Genomic DNA, 20,171 nt, shown 5'->3' on the forward strand with positions numbered 1-20,171 from the left:
GGCTAATACAAGCACTTCTGGTGCCATGATAAGGTGATCTTTGTTTTTTTTAAAGTTTGTTTATTGAGAGAGACTGCATGTGAATGGGGGATGGGCATACAAAGAGAGAGGAAGAGAGACCATCCCAAGCAGGCTCCTTGCCATCAGCACAGAGCCCGATGTGGGGTTTGAACTCACAAACCTGTGAGATCGTGACCTGAGCCAAAGTTAAACACTTAACCAACTGAGCCACCCAGGCGCCCCCAATAAGGTTTATTTAAGAGAAGCCAATAGCTTTTTTGACTGTTTACACTGTGGACATAAGGTACACTGAGCCCTATACAGTCACCTGTGGAGACTACAATAGGAATCTCAATGAGACGGTCTGACAGCAATTCACTCACAAAGCCGCACTCTGGGCTTTCTTTGTGGAAATGGTCTTTGACTTCAAGCCAAGCAACCTCTTCCCCAGCTCAGATGTTTTCCCACTTCCAGAGGTGAAGGATATGATCATAAAAGGAGCAAGTAGTTAGGAAGCTGATGTCAAAGTTCGCTGCTTCCAGATAGAGGTCAGAGTCACAAACCTTGGTCCCTGCAGTGTGCAGCTGGCTGTCACTCTTCATCATGTCCTCTGCGAGTGCCTGGACAGAAGTCCTCGGTTTGCTTCCACTCTGAAGTATGGTATGACCTTCTTCATCATTCTCTGCTAAATGATCATAAGACGGTGCTGGTGACTGGTGCACAGCCTTCAGGTTTGAGGGATATGCTTCTTTGGCTCCTGAGTTGCTGCAGGGAGAGGGACCTGAGCAGCATGACTGGCAGGTCTGTAATGGATTGTGGACGTACAGCCAGGACCAGTCGGCTCCATACACCAATGAGTTGGGCAATGTGTGGGATGCAGAGACTGTGCAGGCTTCCTGCTTCTCCTCTGGAATGAGACAGAATACAGGAAATGTGACGTTACCCAGGCTGATCTCATCACTACCAAATGATGGCCCCTGCCCACTCTCAAAGGGAGACTTTGCTAAAAGCAGTCACTCATTTGTCAGCAACCATTGTGCACGATGCAAAGGAATCCTTGAGACGTGGAGAGATGAGAAGAAAACAGACCTTCATCTTGCAGTGAGTACACCGTGGTGCCTAACAAAGGCATCGGCCTGGCTACAGAAGCACAAGGGTGACGGTGCCTTTCCAAGTTGGAGGACTTGGCAAAAGCTTCAGTTAAGACTTCAGAGCAGAGGACAAAGCAGTTAGCCAGATGGGAGAGACAGGGACGCATGAGAAACAGAGAACAAGTGTGTGTAAGGTAACAGGACACATCTGGGGAACCACAAACAAGTAGATGTGGCAGAAACGCCATCGGGGAATGGCGACACGTGTCTGGAGGGTCAAAACCATACAGAATTCAGCATGCTCTGTAAAGTCTGGATTTGAGCTTGGAAAGGACTCATTGGAGTTTACGTGGTTTTCCTTCTGGTGAGTTGCTATAGCAACTTTGAGGGTGGAGGACAAGACTGGAAAGAGGTTCAGCTGTGGAAGGTTTGAAAGCAATATTCGACCAGAAAAAGAAATGACAAGGTGTTGCCAAAGCTGAGGTAATCTAGGGTCCAGGGCAAGGCCAAGCATGGCAAGAGCAGTCATAAAAAACTGGTGGCCAGTGACCTGGGGATGTGAACTTAGAAAACTGTCACCAGGTGAAAGGCCTGTTGGCCATTCAGGTCTTTAGTAAGCCTGGACAGCTACACACTCTGAAAGGGGTGCCACTGATGCCTCCCAAGTGCAAGGGTCCAGGCCAGAGCCATCAGAAGTGCCATCAGAGGGGCGCCTGTGGGGCTCAGTCAGTTAAGTGTCTGATTCTAGATTTCAGGTCAGGTCATGACCTCACGGTTCATGAGTTCCAACCCCCCGTTGGGCCTGCGCTAATAGTGTGGAGCCTGCTTGGGACTCTCTTTCTTCCTCTACCTCTTTCCCTACCCCGCTTGTGCTCTCTCTCTCAAAATAAATAAATAAAACTTAAAACAAGAAAAAAAGGAAGAATAACTGCAATCAAAATGAGCAGTGCTGGGACGCCTGGGTGGCGCAGTCGGTTAAGCGTCCGACTTCAGCCAGGTCACGATCTCGCGGTCCGTGAGTTCGAGCCCCGCATCAGGCTCTGGGCTGATGGCTCGGAGCCTGGAGCCTGTTTCCGATTCTGTGTCTCCCTCTCTCTCTGCCCCTCCCCCGTTCATGCTTTGTCTCTCTCTGTCCCAAAAATAAATAAAAAACGTTGAAAAAAAAATTTTTTTTAAATGAGCAGTGATGAAGAAAGGCCAAGAAGTGTAGACCAGGTCAGTGCTGGAACCAGGAAACGCTGAGAGTGCCACCAGAGCACAGGAGATCCTACTCCCGAAGCCAGGGCTTTGCCTGGACAGAAGAGGCTCCAGAGAGGAACCAGATGCTGAACGTCCCCAGACAGCCAGAAAGGCACTCAGGCAACACGAGCAAGGGAGGGAGCGCCCCAGACCATCACTGTCCCTCCATGGTAGCCTGGATGGGACTCGGAGACAGGGCCACAGGGGTTTCCCAGCCAGGACCCCATTCCGGGCCCCAAGTCAAACAATAACAAAGAGCATATCTCCTACCCAAGTGCACACAGAATATTAACAGAACATCATGTTAAGCAACAAATACTCAAAAAGTTCCACAAAGGAGAAAGAGTACAAGCAAGTAACACTCTCTGATCATAATGCAACAAAAACTAAAACTAACACAAAGGGACAAAAAAGCCCTTCTACCTAAAAAATTTAAAACCTCCTACGAAACCACACTTGGGCAAAAGGGAAAGTACGAACTCAAGTCACAGAATTTCTTTTGAAAAATGAGATCATTACATCTCACAACCTAAAAATATGCTTGAATCAGAGAACATCTCAGACACAAGAACACTTAATGCAGGGGTGCCTGGATGTCTCAGTCGGTTAAGCATCCAACTCTTGGTTTCAGCTCAGCTCATGATCTCATGGTTTGTGGGATCGAGCCCCAAGTCAGGCTCTTCACTGACAGCTCAGAGTCTGCTTGAGATTCTCTCTCTGCCCCTCCCCTGCTCGCATACACAAGCACTCTAAATAAATCAATAAACTTAAGGAAAAAAAAAAGCTTAATACAAACACAATAATAAAGAAAAGTGAACTGTACTCCCAACTCAAAATGCTAGAAAAAGGAGACAAAGAGAAACAAACATAAAAGGAGAAACTGATGAGACAGAGAACAAAAAAACAACACAACTGTAACAAAAAGCCAAAATCCTACTTTTGTTTTAATGTTTATTTTTGAGAGAGAGAGAATAAGTAGGGGAGGGGCAAAGAGAGAGGAGGACAGAGGATCCGAAGTGGGCTCCATGCTGACAGCGGAGAGCCTGATGTGGGGCTTAAATTCAAACTGTGAGATCATGACCTGAGCTGAAGTCAGACACTCAACCCACTGATCCAACAAGCTCCCCCCACCCCACCTTTTTTTAAATGTTTCAAAATCAATCTTTCTTTCCTTCTTTCCTTCTTTCTTTCTATAAAAATCCAATAACTTTTTTCCGGGACAAGATAAGTTAATGTCAAGTTCAAATACAAGAAGAGTTAGGAAATCCTTAAAAAGGAAAAGTGAAGGTGCCAGTAACCCTGCTATTACAAAGACACCACCAAGCCTCCACAATCGCAGCAGTGGGTGCAGACACATGAAGAGACATCCAATGGGACTCGAAAGACAACAACAACAACAAAAAAAGCCATGAAAGTACGGAACACAAGAAGAGTGGCATCTTGATTCACTGGAGGTAGATGGACTTTCTAATAAATGGTGCTGGGATAGCTGCTTGCACCACATACAACACAGACCAAACTTCTAACTAAATACATGGCGCTACAAGTACTAGAAGAAAACACTGGTAAATTATTTTACAACCTGAGTGTGAAAGGGGAAAAGCTTTTTAACACTAATATTCAAAATGTAGAAGATTCAGCGGAAAAAAATATCTATAAATGTGATTACATTAAAAAGCGCCGTTGGGGCACCTGGCTGGCTCAGTTGGTAGAGCAGGCAACTCCATCTCGGGGGCGTGAGTTCAAGCCCCACGTTGGGCATAGAGATTATGTGTTTAAGAAAAAAAAAAAACGTCTTTTGCTTGGGGGGAGGGGTGGACACCAGAGGCAAAAATGAGACAATAAAGCAAGAGAATATATTTCCAATGTATATCAGAGGTAAGGAGCCAATACACTAATATATAAGAACTCTGTAAAATCAAGGGGGAAAAAGACAAGAAACCAGAAAGAAAAATTGGCAAAAGATGGACAAAGAGAATTTATAAAAACAGAAATATGGGGGCACCTCAGTGGCTCAGTCTGTTGGGCATCCGATTTTGGCTCATGTCGTGATCTCAGAGTTCATAAGATCAAGCCCTGCATTCAGCTCTATGCTGACAATGCAGAGCCTGCTCTGGATCCTCTGTCTCCCTCTCTCTGCCCCTCCCCAGCTTGTGCTTGGTCTCTCTCTCCAAAATAAACATTAAAAAAAAAAACAAAAACCAAAACCAAAAACCTGTGTAAAATAAATAAATAATTTTAAAAAAAGGGAAACAAATAAACCTAATTGTATTTCAAATAAATAAAAACCCACTTCCAAGTAACCTTTGAACACAGCACTCTGACAATATCAAATCAATCTCACAAAAAAGAGCTGTAAGAGCATTTTGAGTTCCCTTCACAGGTTTGTCTTAGGTACAGCACAGTAACAACTCTGTGAGGTGAAGCGTGTAAGTAAGAGTTTGCTGGGAGCAACTTTTCACTGGAGAAGGGAGACACCATGGAATAGGGATATGCATACATACATGTGGACACACACATAGACACACAAGCACACATGGTTATGTAACCATATATACACACAAACGTATCCACATATGTATAACCACACACATGTACACGTTATACGTAAACATACACATACATATGTATGTGTGGGTGCACGCGCGCGCGCGCACACACACACACACACACACACACACAGCCATACACAACATCTTAGTAGCTGCAAGACCAACTAATGACCAGATCTTGGATTCTAAACACACTCGCCACTAAGAGGACCCAGGACACCCTGGAGAAATAGCTGATTCCAGGTATGGGAGAGGCAAAATACAAAATGAATGTGAAATGTTTTGTGCCAAAAAGCGAGGAAGTACTCAAAAATCAATAGGGACATGTGAAAAGGACACAGGAGACAGCTTAAGGGGTTTTCATGGGAAAAGTCTAGGACAATGAGAACATTGTAATGAACGATGACTATAATAGATTATGACCCACTGAATGACATAAAAATGCATGAATCTATACGGTTAATAAACACAGATATATGGGAGAAAAGTGAATGCTAATTTTAAAATGTACAGAGTATGATAATAGTTACAAAGTCACCATTTTGCAATTATAGTAATAATTTCATTCAGGGAAGACTCATTAATGGATTTGAGTGGAAGTCTGATGAGGAATAAAAAGGTTCACTCTAACCACAGACTAGTTATTATTAATCACACAGGGGAAAACAGTATTTTTACAGCAGAGAAACCCAGGGGAGACCTTAACCAAGTGACCAAATTAACATCAGCAGTGAAAGGACAAAGTGGCATCCTGTGCCTCCCGACGAAACGCGTTAAAGAAGGCAGAATGTCACTTCCATAATGTTCCTGACCAAGAGCCACGACCCAGTACAGGAGACGCACTGCAGACTCCAGGCCATCAACAGACTGAGAGCAAAAGGCAGTACAGTCGCAGCGCGCAGAGCAGCCAGAGAGAACGCGAATGGCTCTGAGGACACCAGATGGCGCAGACCCTCAAACACAGTTACTGGAAATAAGTAAGGACCCTGACAATGAAGAGAGTCTATACATTAGGGAAATGCAAACGTTATAGACATCACACGCACCTAACAGAACCCCATGATACACGAGGCAAAAACAGACAGAAACGAGGAAGGACGCGATACATCCGTAACAGTAGGGGACTTCACTACCCCACCTTCAATAATGAACAACCAGGGCACCTGGCCGGCTCAACTGGTGGAGCCTGTGACTCTCGATCCTGGGGTTGTGGGTCCGAGCCCCACACTGGGTGTAGAGATGATTTAAAAGAGCAACCAGACAGAAAACGCAGAGAACACGGGACCAGGGCACTCCACCCACAGCTGTGGAGAACTCTCTTCTCAAAAGCCCGTGGGGCACTCTCTGGGACCAACCACGTCTGAGGCCACAAGACAAGCCTCAGTAAACTTAGAATATAATTAGAAATCAGGAACAGGAAAAAATTCAGGACAGTCACAAAAATGTGGAAACTAAGCAACACACTGATGGACAACCAATGAGTCAATGAGGAAACCACGAGGGAAATGAGGAAGCACCCTGAGGGGAATGAAAAGACTCCACACCCCAAAAGTGAAGGGGCGCAGCGAAAGCAGCAAATACGTGAGAAAAGAGACCTCACGGGGCTTTCAGCTGAGAACAGGGCAGCGCACCTGTGCCCCTGCAGAACAGGAAGTCCTGGGGCGTGGCCCAGCACACAGGAGACAGGCCTGCAGAGCGGAGAGGTGGTGCCTTGATCACTTCTTTGTATAGATGAGGAGGGAGGTGGAGTCACGAAGGGAGAATGAGGAGGGAAAGGGGGCGTTGGGCGTGTGCGAAGAGAGAAGAAAACGTGCCACGGTCCTGACAGTGAAGACTTACTGGCCAGAGAAAGGCGGTGGTGGGCCTGGCGGTTCCCAGGCCCTCCCGCAGCACGAACTCAGAGTGAGGCCCGCAGGGCTGCCCTTTCCCTCCAGCCACCTTCTGGGGCTCAGGCCCAAGTCTGAGCTGGGTCTGACCAGTGCTGGGTTCTGCTCACAGAGCGTGAGCAAGGCAGCGTGAGCAGAAGTGAAGCACTGGCAGAGCAAGGGGGCAGGAAACTGGGAAGCCCCACCCCAGGCCTGACTGCCCCAAGCCCCCTACTCACCTATTGCCTCTTGGCAGTTGAAGATCTTAAAGCCACCGTGCATACACGCTGCCAGGAGCAGGTGGTGGTGGAAAGGATGCCACTTGAGCCGCCACACTCCGCCCCCCACGGACATGTCTGCAAAAGGCTGCTTCATGTTCCGAGTGTCCCACAGTAGAATGTGTTCGTCGTAGCTGAAAGCCATCCAGCGCAGGGATCGTGCAGGAAAGTCAATGCCCACTTATTCCCTAGGTGGCAGGGGGGACATCTCCCAAGCAGGCCCATCCCATTCATTCCTCTAGGACAAAGTTCCTTTTCCCCAGCCCAGATACCTACACTTTGGTTTAAGAGTTGGTCCAACTGGGGGCGTCTGGGTGGCTCAGTCAGTTAAATGTCTGATTTCGGCTCAGGTCATGATCTCATGGTTCGGGGGATCGAACCCCACATCAGGCACTGTGCGACAGCACAGAGCCTGCTTGGGATCCTCTGTCTCCCTCTCTCTCTGGCCCTCCCCCCGCGTGCACACATGTACGCTCGCTCGCTCTCTCTCTCTCTCTCTCTCTCTCTCAAAAACAAATAAGTAAACATTAAGAGTTGGTCCAATTAAAAACTGCAACGGTCAACGTGAGAAAATGAAGGAAAAGACGCAAGATGGACCCCTGTGCACAAACCCTAAGAGACTCACCTTCCCGTGGCCAGGATGTTCTCCCGATGGGGACTGCTGCGGATGCTGCACACACCCATGGAGTGCCTACAGGCAAAGTGCAAGGTTTGAGCGAGTGCGCACACAGGGACACGTCTCTGGTGGAAAGTCCACGGAGGAAGGATGGGAAGGCTGGTGGTACATGCCTAGGGCCGGCCCCTTGATGAATTTACCTCTTGCTAGTGAACACAGATGTGCCAGGTGTCCTGGTGTCCCAGCCTTTCAGAAGACCATCGTCCCCACCTGTGTGGAAACAGAAACGCCCACTGACCGTGGCACTGACGACAGGAAGCAGCCGCTTCTCAGGGAGGGAATGTATGCCTGTGAGGAAATCCCCGTGAAGGACTTTTCCTGGGTGGTTTCCGGTTGGCACCAGACAGAAGAGCTCCAGAAACAGCACCCCAGAAAGAGGCCTGTGCTGTGACTGTGTCTTCACACTTGAAGAGGGCACCTGCAGGGAAGACAGGAAAGGCTGATGAGCTCAGCCTACAGGAATGAAAGGGAAGGACAAGAAGTCAGGGGAAGAATTTTCAGGTCACATGTGGCTAAAGTGCCTTCTGTTCAGGCTCCAGCAACCAATGCTCCTAGCTGCCACAAACCAGAGCTGCCTTATCAAGGAACTCAGAACAGGATCTATATGCAGGAGGCAGCAAACACGAGCATTTTTTTTTTAATGTTTATTTTTTGAGAGAGACACACAGAGTGCAAGTTGGGGAGGGGCAGAGAGAGAGGGAGACACAGAATCCGAAGCAGGCTCCGGGCTCTGAGTTGTCAGCACGGCGCCCAGTGTGGGGCTTGAACTCACGAACAGTGAGATCAGACCTGAGCCGAAGTTGGGCGCTCAACTGACTGAGCCATCCAGGGGCCCAACACAAGCACTTCTTAAGGTTCTGGAACCTTCAGCACACCTCCATTTATCTTAAAGTCCCCTGGGGCACCTGCGTGGCTGAGTCGGTTGAGTGTCCGACTTCGGCTCAGGTCATGAACTTTTGGTTCGTGAGTTCGAACCCTGAGTCGGGCTCTGTGCTGACAGCTCACAGCCTGGAGTCTGCTTCGGATTCTGTGTCTCCCTCTCTCTCTCTCTCTGTTCCTCCCCTGATCATGCTCTCTCTCTGTCTCTCTCTCAAAAATAAAGAATAAAAAAAAAATTTTTTTTTAAGGGAAGTACATTCTGTAACCTTACAGTAAAAGGACCTCTGTGCTTGTCTTAGGGAATCTGAAAAAACAGGAAGGGTAGGGAGCTGCCACCCTAATCCATAACCAGTCTTTGAAGACAGCAACAAGATATAGTGTGATGGCGGCTATCTTGAAGGAAGGGGAGAAAGGCTGAAAAGCAGGGCCCACAGGGAGGATGAAGAGCAAAAGAAAAACACCTAGGTCTGACCACTCCGTCCATCCGTCTGTCCGTCCATCCATCCACTCAACCGTGTATCGTTCCTTATACCCACCCACCACCTAGCCACCTTTGCTCCACTCCGCCCATCCAACACATGCTCACTGAGCACACTGCAGATCCCTAGGACAGACAGAAGGGATACAGGAGGAACATGACCTACAGCTACGCAGACCAATAGAACCGGTCCAGCCAGGCAGGACACCTGCAGGTGAGCCTCCAATCTGAGCTGCCGTCCTGTGGCAAATCTGCAGAGAAAGCTGGTGCTGGCTTCTTTACACGCTGGTCTGTCTCACACCCCACATCCATCCACCAGGACATCCTGACAAGCCACCTTCACGCATACAACCAAAGTCCTACCACCTTTCCCTCGCGTGCACTGCTCCCAACTCAGTCTGAGGCCTTCCACCCGTATGGCAGGTCCCCAGGCCACCACCCGTATGGCAGGTCCCCAGGCTCTGCCCTCGTCTCCTTGCAGTCTATACTCGACACATTAGGAAAAAAGATCCCCTTCTGTTCTGCAACATTAAGTCAGAAAACGTCACCCCTCTGCTCAACATCCTGCTATGGCTTCTGTTGCGGTCTGAGCCAAAGCCAAAGCCCATCCTGAGGCCCGCAAGGCCACGTGAACTTTGATCTCACCTTCTGTTCTGCCACCTGCCATTCCGGCCACACAGCCACTTGCTGTCCTCATGCAGCAGGCTCACTCCTGCCCTACCTCTGTCCACCATGACCATGCTCTGTAACAGGACAGGCTGTACCTGCCCACAGCACCCCAATCCCCCAGTCACAGCCCACCAAAGCACTTCTCACCTCTGAGCCACTGTGCCCTCTCTTCACTCATTCTGTGTCATGCTTTGTGACCACTGCCCGTCTCCTCTCTGTGTAAGTTCAGGGAAAGCAGGGCTTCTGTCTGTCTCGTTAGCTCATGTGTCTCTGGCACCTATAGCGGCGCATGGCCCATATTAGATGCTCAACAAACGTTCACTGAATAAACGACTTGGTGCTGAATTACAACATCACAGCCTCCACTATGCTTGGCTCTGAATTAGCTGAGTCTCAAGGTAGAACTGATCCAAGAATGAGAAGACCACAAGAAATTAAACCTCTATTGTTGTCACTGAGACTGTTCACAGTGTGACAGCAAAAAACGCAGAAAGGACCCAGCTGTCAGGGGAGGATGAGCATTAGACACAATGAGGATGAGCCCAAACAGCAACAAGGGGTTGAACCGGGCCAGTATCTCCAGGATAGGATTTTAAGCTGAACCCTGCCAGAAAAGCAGAACAAACCGGCGGTCTAACACGGAGATTGGGGAAAAAAGAACAGTTCGGTTAAGCATGGAGATTGGAGAGAACACTGAATGGGTGAGGAAAAAGCCATCACTCAAAACTGGCTGGAGAGGTAGGCAGGGACCCGATATGCAAAGCCACAATGTCGCTGGGGGGAATTGCACCAAGAATTCTGGAGAGAAGCTGCAAAGGGTTTAACCACGAGTGAAGTGTGATAACGTTTGCATGTTTGTAGCTTTTTTTTTTTTTTTTTTAAGTTTTTGAGAAACACAGGGAGACAGCGCGTAAACAGGGCAGGGGCAGAGAGAGGGAGGCACAGAATACAAAGCAGGGTCCAGGCTGAGGTGTCTGCACAGAGCCCGATGTGGGTCTCGAACCATGAAGCGTGAGATCATGATCTGAGCTGAAGTCAGAGGCTCAACTGAGTGAGCCACTCAGACACCCCAAGTTCGCGTGTTTTAAAACAATCGCTCTAGCTACAGTGTGGAGGCAGGATTAGAAAGGCTCAAGAATGAATGCAGGGCCATCCTTCAGGGCTCTGCCGGGAGATGAGACAGTGCCCCCAACAGGTGGCAAGAGAAAGAGATGGCCAATTCTGAGATGCTTGGAAGATCATTAGGACTCCCACTTCTGGAAGGGGTGAGGGGACGCTGGTGTCTGATTTGGGCAGCCAGACCCTGCCCCGGGGTCGGGACATTAGGTAGGAGCTGTGTGCAACAGGACAACACAGGGACAATGGCCTGAGCCAGGATCCACGTGTGAAATGCCCAGGAAGCATCCTTTTTTTTCTTTCTTAACGTTCATTATTTTTTTTTAATTTTCTTAAACGTTTTATTTATTTTTTTTTTTAATTTTTTTTTTTCAACGTTTATTTATTTTTTGGGACAGAGAGAGACAGAGCATGAACGGGGGAGGGGCAGAGAGAGAGGGAGACACAGAATCGGAAACAGGCTCCAGGCTCTGAGCCATCAGCCCAGAGCCCGACGCGGAGCTCGAACTCACGGACCGGGAGACCGTGACCTGGCTGAAGTCGGACGCTTAACCGACTGCGCCACCCAGGCGCCCCAAACGTTTTATTTATTTTTGAGAAAGACAGAAACAGAATGCGAGCAGGTTGGGGGCAGAGAGAGAGGGAGACAATCCGAGGCAGGCTCCAGGCTCCGAGCTGTCAGCACAGAGCCCGACGCGCAGCTTGAACTCACAAGCTGTGAGATCGTGACCTGAGCCAAAGTCGGACGCTCAACCGACTGAACCACCCAGGCACCCCATCTTAATGTTTATCTATCTTTGAAAGAGATAGTGTGTGAGACAGTGAGAGCACTCATGAGCAGGAGAGGGGCAGAGACAGAGAATCCTAAGCAGGCTCCATGCTGTCAGTGCAAAGCTTGATGCGGGGCTCGATCTCAGTAACCATGAGATCATGACCTGAGCTGAAGTTGCCCCCCATCCCCCCCACCCCGGAAGCATCCTTGCAGAGTGCTTGGTAGCTGGCAAGATAAAGGCATCAAGAGCTCAGGGGGAAGAAAGGTCTAGGGCACCCGGCTGGCTCAGTCTGAAGAGTGTGTAACTTGATCTCAGGGTCATGAGTTCAAACCCCATGCTAGGTGCAGAAATTACTCAAAATAAATTAGTAAAATTTCCTTAAGAGAAAGAAAGAAGAAAGAAAGAAAGAAAGCAAACAAGCAAAAAAGGTCTGCTTAAGCAACCAGAATGCAATTGTTTCTGGAAGAGAGAGCAGCTGGAATCAAAAGAGCAACAATGCAGAGCGACAAGAGTACCCAGACAGGCCAGAGGACAAGGAACACTTTCAAGCAGAGGGAAAGGAGCCAGCAAAGGAATGAGAAGCAATCAGAAAGAAGAGGGAAGCCCGGGATAATGCAGAGAAAAGACTGCACCGGGAGGAGGCCGGCGTGGGAGCATTGCTGAGAGGTACTCCCTGGACCAGGCACCGTGGCCGCCACTGAGGACCTCCCCAAGAGTGCTTCTGTCGGAGCAGGGTGGGCCACGGAGCTTCCGGACAGTCTAACAGAACGTCCCTGACCTCACGACTCACTGTACGGCTCAGCACACCACCAGCAACTAGACGCAAAAGGAAACGAGGGTCAGATCTTTTCTTTGCCTCTCTGCAAAGCCAGCGACTCCCCTTCTGTCTTCTCTCAGAGGCCAATGCCCCCTGCCCCTCACCCCCCATCTCCCAAGAGTCCTCGCCACCTGGGGAAGAGAGGCTGCTCAGCTACCTGGCTCCTGCAAACGTCAGGTGTGTTCATTTCTCGTCCTCGCATCAGCACCCCCAATACATACCACTCACAATGTCAGGAAATCAATCCTACCCCTCTCAGGCTTTTCTTTGGGAAGGTAAACTGGACCCAAGAGAGGAGTGACAGCCTGAAATCCAATGTGACAAGGCCAACACTGGACCCAGAAATGGCAATGGGAAATGTGGGAACCCTGGATTTCTCGGAGCACGAGCAAACACGGCAGGAGGCAGGGCTCCGGCTGCTCCAACACTGGGGGGGGGGTGGGCAGTGTCCCCCAACGCCCTGCAATGCCCACGGCCAGGTGTGCTTTGTTTTCTAAGGAATAGCTAAGTGTTGAGTACCAACTAACAGCTTTTGCCCCAGAAAATACATTCTCCACAAAGGGTTTTCACGATCCCAACATGTCCAGAGTCACAGCCCTGACCTGGGCCTCACCTGCTCACTCCCTCCCTCCTAGGATCGATCCCCAGGGGAGAAGTACCAACCTGAATAAACGATTTCTGTCTGCCAGTAATTGAAAGCCGCAATCCAGGCCTCAAAGTGATGGGCTTGCCACATGGCCACCTCCTGCAGCCCAGGCCCCTCCTCATTCACCTCTAGCAGGTAGAGCTGCCCCTTGGAGTCACTGCTAATGATTTTCAAGGGCTGGTCACTGGCCCTAGACACAGAGAACCAATGGAAAAACCCAGCTGAATTTATTCATTGACCCAAACTCATCACCCACGTCTGGTTCCCGACTGATGGCATCCCGAGACATGTCATGGGAGAGGCTGTCCATGGGCCTGATGCACGGATGTGCCTGTTAACAGGTTTGGGCATCTGGCAGAAATCAGAACTAGCACATAACTTGTCAAAATAAACCCATGTCAGCTTCTCTTGATGAAAACACTGTCTCTTTTACCTAAAAGGATGAATTGTTTCTTTTCAGATGAGCACCAGTAATGACATTCCTGAGTCTAGGAAGCCACAATCAAGGCTGGTGCAAGGTTTCAATTCTCCCTCGCGCGAAAAGAGCAACGAATACTCAGAGTCAGAGGAAAGACGGGATCCCTCACCAACACCGGCTCTTACCTTCCAATTTTCCCAGCGGACCAATCCAGAGACAAGGCCAGACACTGCTTCTCCAGGGCAAAGCTGGAAAACGGCTGCAGTGTGTACGCATTCTAGTGGAGAGAAAACGCCATCAGAAGGAAACAGCCCAGAACCTTGGAAAGACTACTCCTGTAGCTCAGGTAGCCATCATTCCCTCATCGCCTACTAGGTGAACAAAACGGGTCAGTCCCTCATTCACGGCAGAATTAGGAGACACCGGACAACTGGCTCCTGCCCTCCAGGAGCTGACGCACCTGCAGAAGGGCTTTCCCACATGCGACCTTGGGGGAAGCTGATCTGTTTTTCAGACCCCCTTGCTGTCCATGCATTCCTAGACATAACCACACTGCCTACGCAGACTCCAAGAAGCACCCCTGGGACACACTCTCCATCTCTTCAGGCCTCAAGGGATGCTGGCATATTCTCTCTCCAGGGACAGAGACAGCCGGCTCTTTCCTCCAGTTTCCTTTTCAGAAGCCACAACTAGCCATTAAATGCTGTTTCTCTTTCCTATGATCTATGTAAGCTTTTTTTTTTATTACCTAAGTATCTGAACAGTGCTTAACTCCATCAAAAGGCTCCTAGCAGGCTGCTTCCTCAGTGTCCTCTCTGGGGTTTATCTACTCTTGCTCAGAATGCCGGTTGATGGGCCCACAGTCTTCCTCGGATGTTTCCTCCCTCACTCCTGAGATAGGGCAGCTGCTCTCAGCTGGCCGGCGAGGTCCATTATACACACGCCCTCAGCTGCCATAAATCCAACAGCAAGTGGATCCGTTCCAGTCCCACCTACACCCCTGGACCAGTGTGTGTCCCTCTCACCAAGTCAGGGCTCGGTCTTGTGGGCTGTTTACTTCCCTGTTCTCTCCCTCTTCCAACAATCAGATGCAGTCATTTTGCAAACATGTGGTGCTGATCAATACCAAACGCTCTGAAAAAGTCACATAGGAAACTGCTTTCCTAATTACGGCTGAGAAACACCACTTTCCCATAAGAAATTCACGGCCATTCTTGTCCCCAGCATCATCAACCTAAGAATGCTGGTCCAGCTTTCCTTACAGAGGAACTTTCAGATCCACTGACAGGTAAATAAATACCCTGTCACTTCAGCCCTTCTGCTGGTGACACATAAATTGATCTCTTCTCAAATTCAGATGCAGAACCCAATAATTTAAAATAGATTGCATAGTAATTTAGAGTGTTATACGACAGAGGCACCTGGATGGCTCAGTCAGTTAAGCTTCTGACTCTTGATTTCAGCTTCAGGTCATGATCTCACAGTTTCTAGGATCGAGCCCTGCATCAGGATTCACCCTGACATCGTGGAGCCTGCATGGGGTTCTCTCTCTCCCTCTCTCTCTGCCCCCTCCCCACTCATGTTCCCATACGCTCTCTCTCAAAACAAATAAGTCAGCATTTTTAAAAAACAGAATGTTTTATACGATTTGCCATTGAACGGAAACCATCCCACAAAAAGGTTTATATCAGCACAACCTCCTGCCCAAACCCTCTCCATTCAGATTCTTTCCACCCCCCAAAAACTCCTCGCCCTAGTCACTGACCTCAGATCCCACCAAGCGGAGCAGTTCTATGGACCCACCAGCATCTGCCACACCCAAGAGGGCATGGCCGGCCACCGGCACATGGCACCTGAGGAGAGAATTCACATGTCAGTCAGAACACGGGATATGCCCAGAACACAGGTTAGCATTATGCACCTCAGTAACTTATTAAATTTCAATTCCAAAACCATGTTGTAGCCTACAGTTCTGTTCCAAGATTCCCCAGCTTACGAATCAGAAAACTAGCATCACTTCCCAGACTGATACCAACCCTAGGACTCAGGAATGAAAAGAGCCCAAGTCTCTAGTAGCCTCCAAATGCCAACAGGTGGGCAGGACAATAAAGAAATGAACCCAAAGTTCAGACCTTTCCCCATCTTACTGAATGCCGACAGGCATCAGTCTCCCCTGATTAAATGAACAAATATTCGACAAGTCCCAGACAGGAGGAATTGTTATCATTATACCATTTCATGTCCAAGATTGCAGAAGTATCTCTTCTTTGGATCTCAAGCAGGGGGCAAGCAGAGCTGTCTGCATTGAGACGATACAAGTAGAGACGACCTAAACGGCTTGGAGGCTCGTCAGGGTCAAGTCCACTCTACAAAAAATGCAGACGTGCTCTATGATTACCCTAATAGATATCGAGGAACCCAAGGGATGGGAAAAGGAATCAAGGGAAAGAAAAGGCTCGACGAGGCTCTGGAACTCGGCCTCAAAGCAGCACCTCTGATTTTCTGAGCTGGAAAAAACGTCTCTTCTTTTGCACATGATTAACGGATAAGTAGATAAACTCTGCTAGACTCAGTACAGAATGCTTTTTTTTTTTTAATTTTTTAATGTTTATTTACTTTTGAAGGAGAGAGAGACTGAGTGTGAGTGGGGGGGAGGGCAGAGAGAGAGGGAGACACAGAATCTGAAGCAGGCGCCAGGCTCTGACCTGTCAGCACAGAGCCCAACGCGGGGCTTGAACTCACGGACCGCAAGATCATGACCTGAGCCGAAGTCGGACGCTCAACCGACTGAGCCACCCAGGCGCCCCCAGAATGCTTTTTTTGTAAAGTTTTATTTAAGCAATCTCTACACCGACGTGGGGCTCAATTAAACTCATGACTCCGAGATCAAGCGTCGCATGCTCTTCGGACTGAGCCAGCCAGGTGCCCCTAGAATACTCCTTCTAGGTGGGCTAACAGGGACCAGCTATGGTTAGGGTCACCACAGGACCCAGTCTGCCCGGAAGCGTCCTGACCTAGGCCTGTTGCTGGAGTGCCAGTTCTCCTGCTTCGTAGTGTTCTGGTTTGGATCTGAATAGATGCCATCAAGAGATTACGTTCGGCTCCTTCCAATTCCCGTTTTTCTTTCTATTCTAGGCTTCATTCATAAGCTTGAGCCACGCCTGCATATGGGGTACATTTTACTTTCAAGATGCCCATTCTAACCTACCTTCTGGCCACAACGCAAACGTCACATCTTCATCTCCTGTGTGACTCCACAGCCTTTTCTGTTCCTGCCTCCCCCACAACAGGCCAGACACGTCTCAACATTTGCGGTCGGCTCTGCCTCTCTGAAGTATTTTCTCGTCCTTCCTGAGACCTCTCCTAAAAGAGAGTTTGATTCTGGGGCCTTAGCTACTCGAGAAACGCCATTTGGGGAGCGCGGACCTAGAAAGCCGCGGCCGAGACCGCCTACGGCCAGGAGGTGACCACACACCTTGCTCTCGGGGTCCGCGGGCTGGTCCTCTGGCTTCCGCAGCTGGTAGGTGCCGCAGACCAGCAAGTGCCTGCGGCCTTCCAGCGGGCACCATTCCACCGAGTCCGCGGTGTATTCCGTGTCCACCACCTGCAGCAGCCGCACGCGACCTTCCGTCGCCCGGAAGTCAGACAAGGACGCAGTAGCGTCCAAGGCTGCGGGAACCGGGCAGCGTGGGAGGGGTGACGAGGCCAGATTGGGAGCGGGGTCGGGGCTGAGGTCGACGGTGAGAGCGGGCTCGGAGTCAAGACCAAAGACCGCGTCGGTGAAGAGATGCTCCCGCAGCCGGTCCTTTTTCTACTTCCGCAGTCCCCTCCTTCCCTTTCCTGGGGCGTCGGGGCGGGACTTCCGGCCGCCGATTGCCGCCGCGCGTGAGGGTGGTCTCCGGCGCCTCCCGCCGGCCGGCGGACTTCCGCGGCCCCCGCGTGCCAGGGCTCGCATCTTGCCCTGGCGGGGAGACGTGGGCATCTGGGCGGGCAGTGGTGTCCCCTTCGGAGTCCCCGAAGATCTGGGCTCTGAAGGAGAGCGGGGGGGGGGGGGGGGGGGGGAGGCGGGACGCGGAGGAAGAGAAAACGGGCATGAAAGTGGGGGTAAGCTAAGGACCTAGACATTCAGGGAGCCCAATCCAGGGTCAGTCCTAAAAGGGCTGCGTCCTGCCAGCCCTGTGCCCCTCATGTCCATCCTAGAGGGCTGCCGGTAGGCCATGAAGTGCGGCGCACCCGTGGATGCCAAGTCCCGCCTGCCAGGACAGCACAGGAGACAGGGCGGACTGAGGTGGTGGGTAGGTAGGTAGACAGCCTCGTGGCGCCAGCGGCAGGGGTCTGTCAGCCACTCACAATGTAAAGGCCACCCAGCACTGCCATGATCTCACTTGGGACATGGAGTAGATGAGGCTGCCATTCAAGAAAATTAATATATTCTACAGAATAGATTTGGGGAAGGCAAGTTTTGGACACTGTTAAGGATGGATTGAATTGTGTCTGCCCCAAAAGATACATTGAAGTCCTATCCCACAGCACCACAGAATGTGACCTTTGGAAACAGGGCCTTTACAGAGGTAATCCAGTTAAAACGAGGTCATTACAGTGAGCCCTAGTCCAATAATGACTGGTGTCTTTATGAAAAGGTGATTTGGTCTCCCCGGGACAGAGACCCACAGAAAAAAGATAACATAAAAACAGAGGATTGGTATGTTGCAACCACAAGGCAAGGGAGGCCTCAAACTGCCAGAAGGTAGGAGAGGCCTGAAACAGGCACGCCTTCCCATGTGTCTTCAGAGGGATCATGGTCCTGCCAACACACCCATCTGGGACTTCCCACCTCCACAACAGGGATGATACATTGTTGGCTGAAGCCATCTGCTGAATGCTAACTTGTTATGATAGCTCCAGGTAGCTGGACAAGCTGACATTGAAATCCACGTAGATACCTGGGTACCCAGCCTGTGGTTTTCAAGTAGGGCTATGGCTAGATATACAGCTGTGAGTCAGCAGCTCAGGTGGCAGCTGAAGCAGAGAAGCAGAAAAGGTTGGTCAGAAAGCAACAGGACTTTGCAAAATAGCTGAAGCACACATTTGTATCTGTTACCAGGAAGGGTCAAGGGGCACCTGGCTGGCTCAGTCAGTAAAATATGCAACTCTTGACTTTGAGGTCATGAGCTTGAGCCCCACACTGGGTGTAGACACTACTTAAAAAAAAAAAAAAATCTTTAGGGGGAAAAATAAGGTCAAGTCACCCAGCCCCACACACTACAACTCAAACAAGCCCCCACACTAACCATCTGAATGCTAACATTTCATAGGCACCCTAAGAGGTGTGACCGCAAAGATCAAGAGGTTGGGGCCATCAGAGGAGAAAAACCAGGGGCTGCCATCAGAGAAGGGACAAGGGAAGCAAACAGGGATAAAAACTGTCTGTGGGTCCTACAGCACCTTCACAATAGTGTCCACTCCAGGGAGCCACTGCAGTGACTCGAGCAAAGGGAAGGAGCCACTACATGGGCAACTCTAGAACCCTTACAGCCACCTTCTAAGCTCTAGCCCTTCACCAGCACAGACTTGAGGGGTCTCTAACACACGGTACAGGGGCACAGCCCAATTGGACGGGGATCAGCTACCAGCAGCAGCACCTGCTCAAAGCAGCTACGCTGCACGATCCCCAGACCAATGCTATTCCGATGAGCCGTGCGACGTGGAAGACATCAACCGTGTATCAGGACCTAGTGTGGTGTCCTACAGGTCTGCTGAGAGACCCTGGGCGCTTCAATTTCAATGTAATTTTCTGGCAAGTAGCCAGGATAATGACCTCAGGATAATGTGTGCTGGTCAGGGAATGCAGACAAGCTGAAGTGCCAGGTCACGAAGGACAGAGGCAAAAACCACAGCCTGTGATCTTTTGCCTCCTCTTCCCAGGAGCCTTTTTGTCTGAAAGCATACTGCCTGAGCACACTCAAGGCCTTGTGCCTGGAAGACCACCCAAACCCCAACATGCCAACATACCTGGGTTCCCCCCACCCAAACGGTCCAGACTAGAGCTGGCCTCTGGAAGAAGGAATTACACCAGCCCTGGGAATGTCCCAAGGGCTCCAGCCAACTGCTGTCTGTAGGACTGATGATCTCTCAGGATCATACATGTCCCCCTCCACAAAAGGTTTCTGAGCCCCCATTGCTGCTCAACCTAGGGTTTGGAGGGACCTAGAGCAGGCTTTACCTATGCAGCAAAGATGTTCCTCATCTAGAAAATATGCTGCACCTCACCCACACTGACCAAGGGAAGCTACTCAGTGAAAACACACATGGTGCAGACGGGGTTCTCTCGCCTTCAGAGAACCTCCCTTGGGGTTGACCTGAACCCTCCTGCTCCCTGCTTTCTGCCTTTACCCGATTGCTCAGTCCTGCTCTCCAAGACCTACTGCCCAAGAGGACTCCCAAAAGACTGCGAAGGAACCTACTAGAAACTCAAGTCACAAACCGACGCCACCAAGAGGCTATTCTCAGTCAAGGAAAGCAATGAGGACACACAGGACAGATGCAACACACCGGGAGATGGCAGAAGAGCTGCACAAGGGAAAGCAGGAGCACTTGGGACCAACGTGGGGCAGGGGGTAGCCCAGGACAAACACTCAAGAGTTGGGATGGCCAGCCTCATTCTCTCAGGAAGC

General features: G+C 50.1%; 1 protein-coding gene across 1 annotated transcript; it reads right to left on the reverse strand.

Moving 5' to 3' along the window:
- Positions 1–224: 224 nt before the first annotated feature.
- DPH7 (diphthamide biosynthesis 7) lies at positions 225–19,676 on the reverse strand. The gene is made up of 12 exons (XM_047829044.1): positions 19,642–19,676; positions 17,358–17,526; positions 16,973–17,308; positions 15,730–15,863; positions 15,263–15,350; positions 13,683–13,774; positions 13,097–13,269; positions 8,015–8,119; positions 7,842–7,911; positions 7,651–7,716; positions 6,987–7,159; positions 225–907 (listed from the first exon to the last, which is right to left on the reverse strand). Exons 1-12 carry the CDS (start codon positions 19,674–19,676, stop codon positions 453–455), a joined length of 1,896 nt encoding a protein of 631 aa, XP_047685000.1. The 3' UTR covers positions 225–452.
- Between the last annotated feature and the right edge of the window lie 495 nt (positions 19,677–20,171).

This window comes from Prionailurus viverrinus, chromosome D4 (genome assembly GCF_022837055.1).
Source record: "Prionailurus viverrinus isolate Anna chromosome D4, UM_Priviv_1.0, whole genome shotgun sequence".
NCBI classification, from domain to species: Eukaryota; Metazoa; Chordata; class Mammalia; order Carnivora; family Felidae; genus Prionailurus; species Prionailurus viverrinus.

Bases quoted from the DNA above. Each gene is read 5' to 3' on its own strand.
- DPH7 (XM_047829044.1), bottom strand. From the start codon at position 19,676: ATGGGGGCTCAGAAACCTTTTGTGGAGGGGGACAT. The intron at 15,351-15,729 runs GTATAATGATAA...TTCTCTCCTCAG, and splicing joins GCAATCTTGGACATGAAATG to GTGCCATGTGCCGGTGGCCG. The intron at 13,270-13,682 runs GTAAGAGCCGGT...CTCTGTGTCTAG, and splicing joins TCCGCTGGGAAAATTGGAAG to GGCCAGTGACCAGCCCTTGA.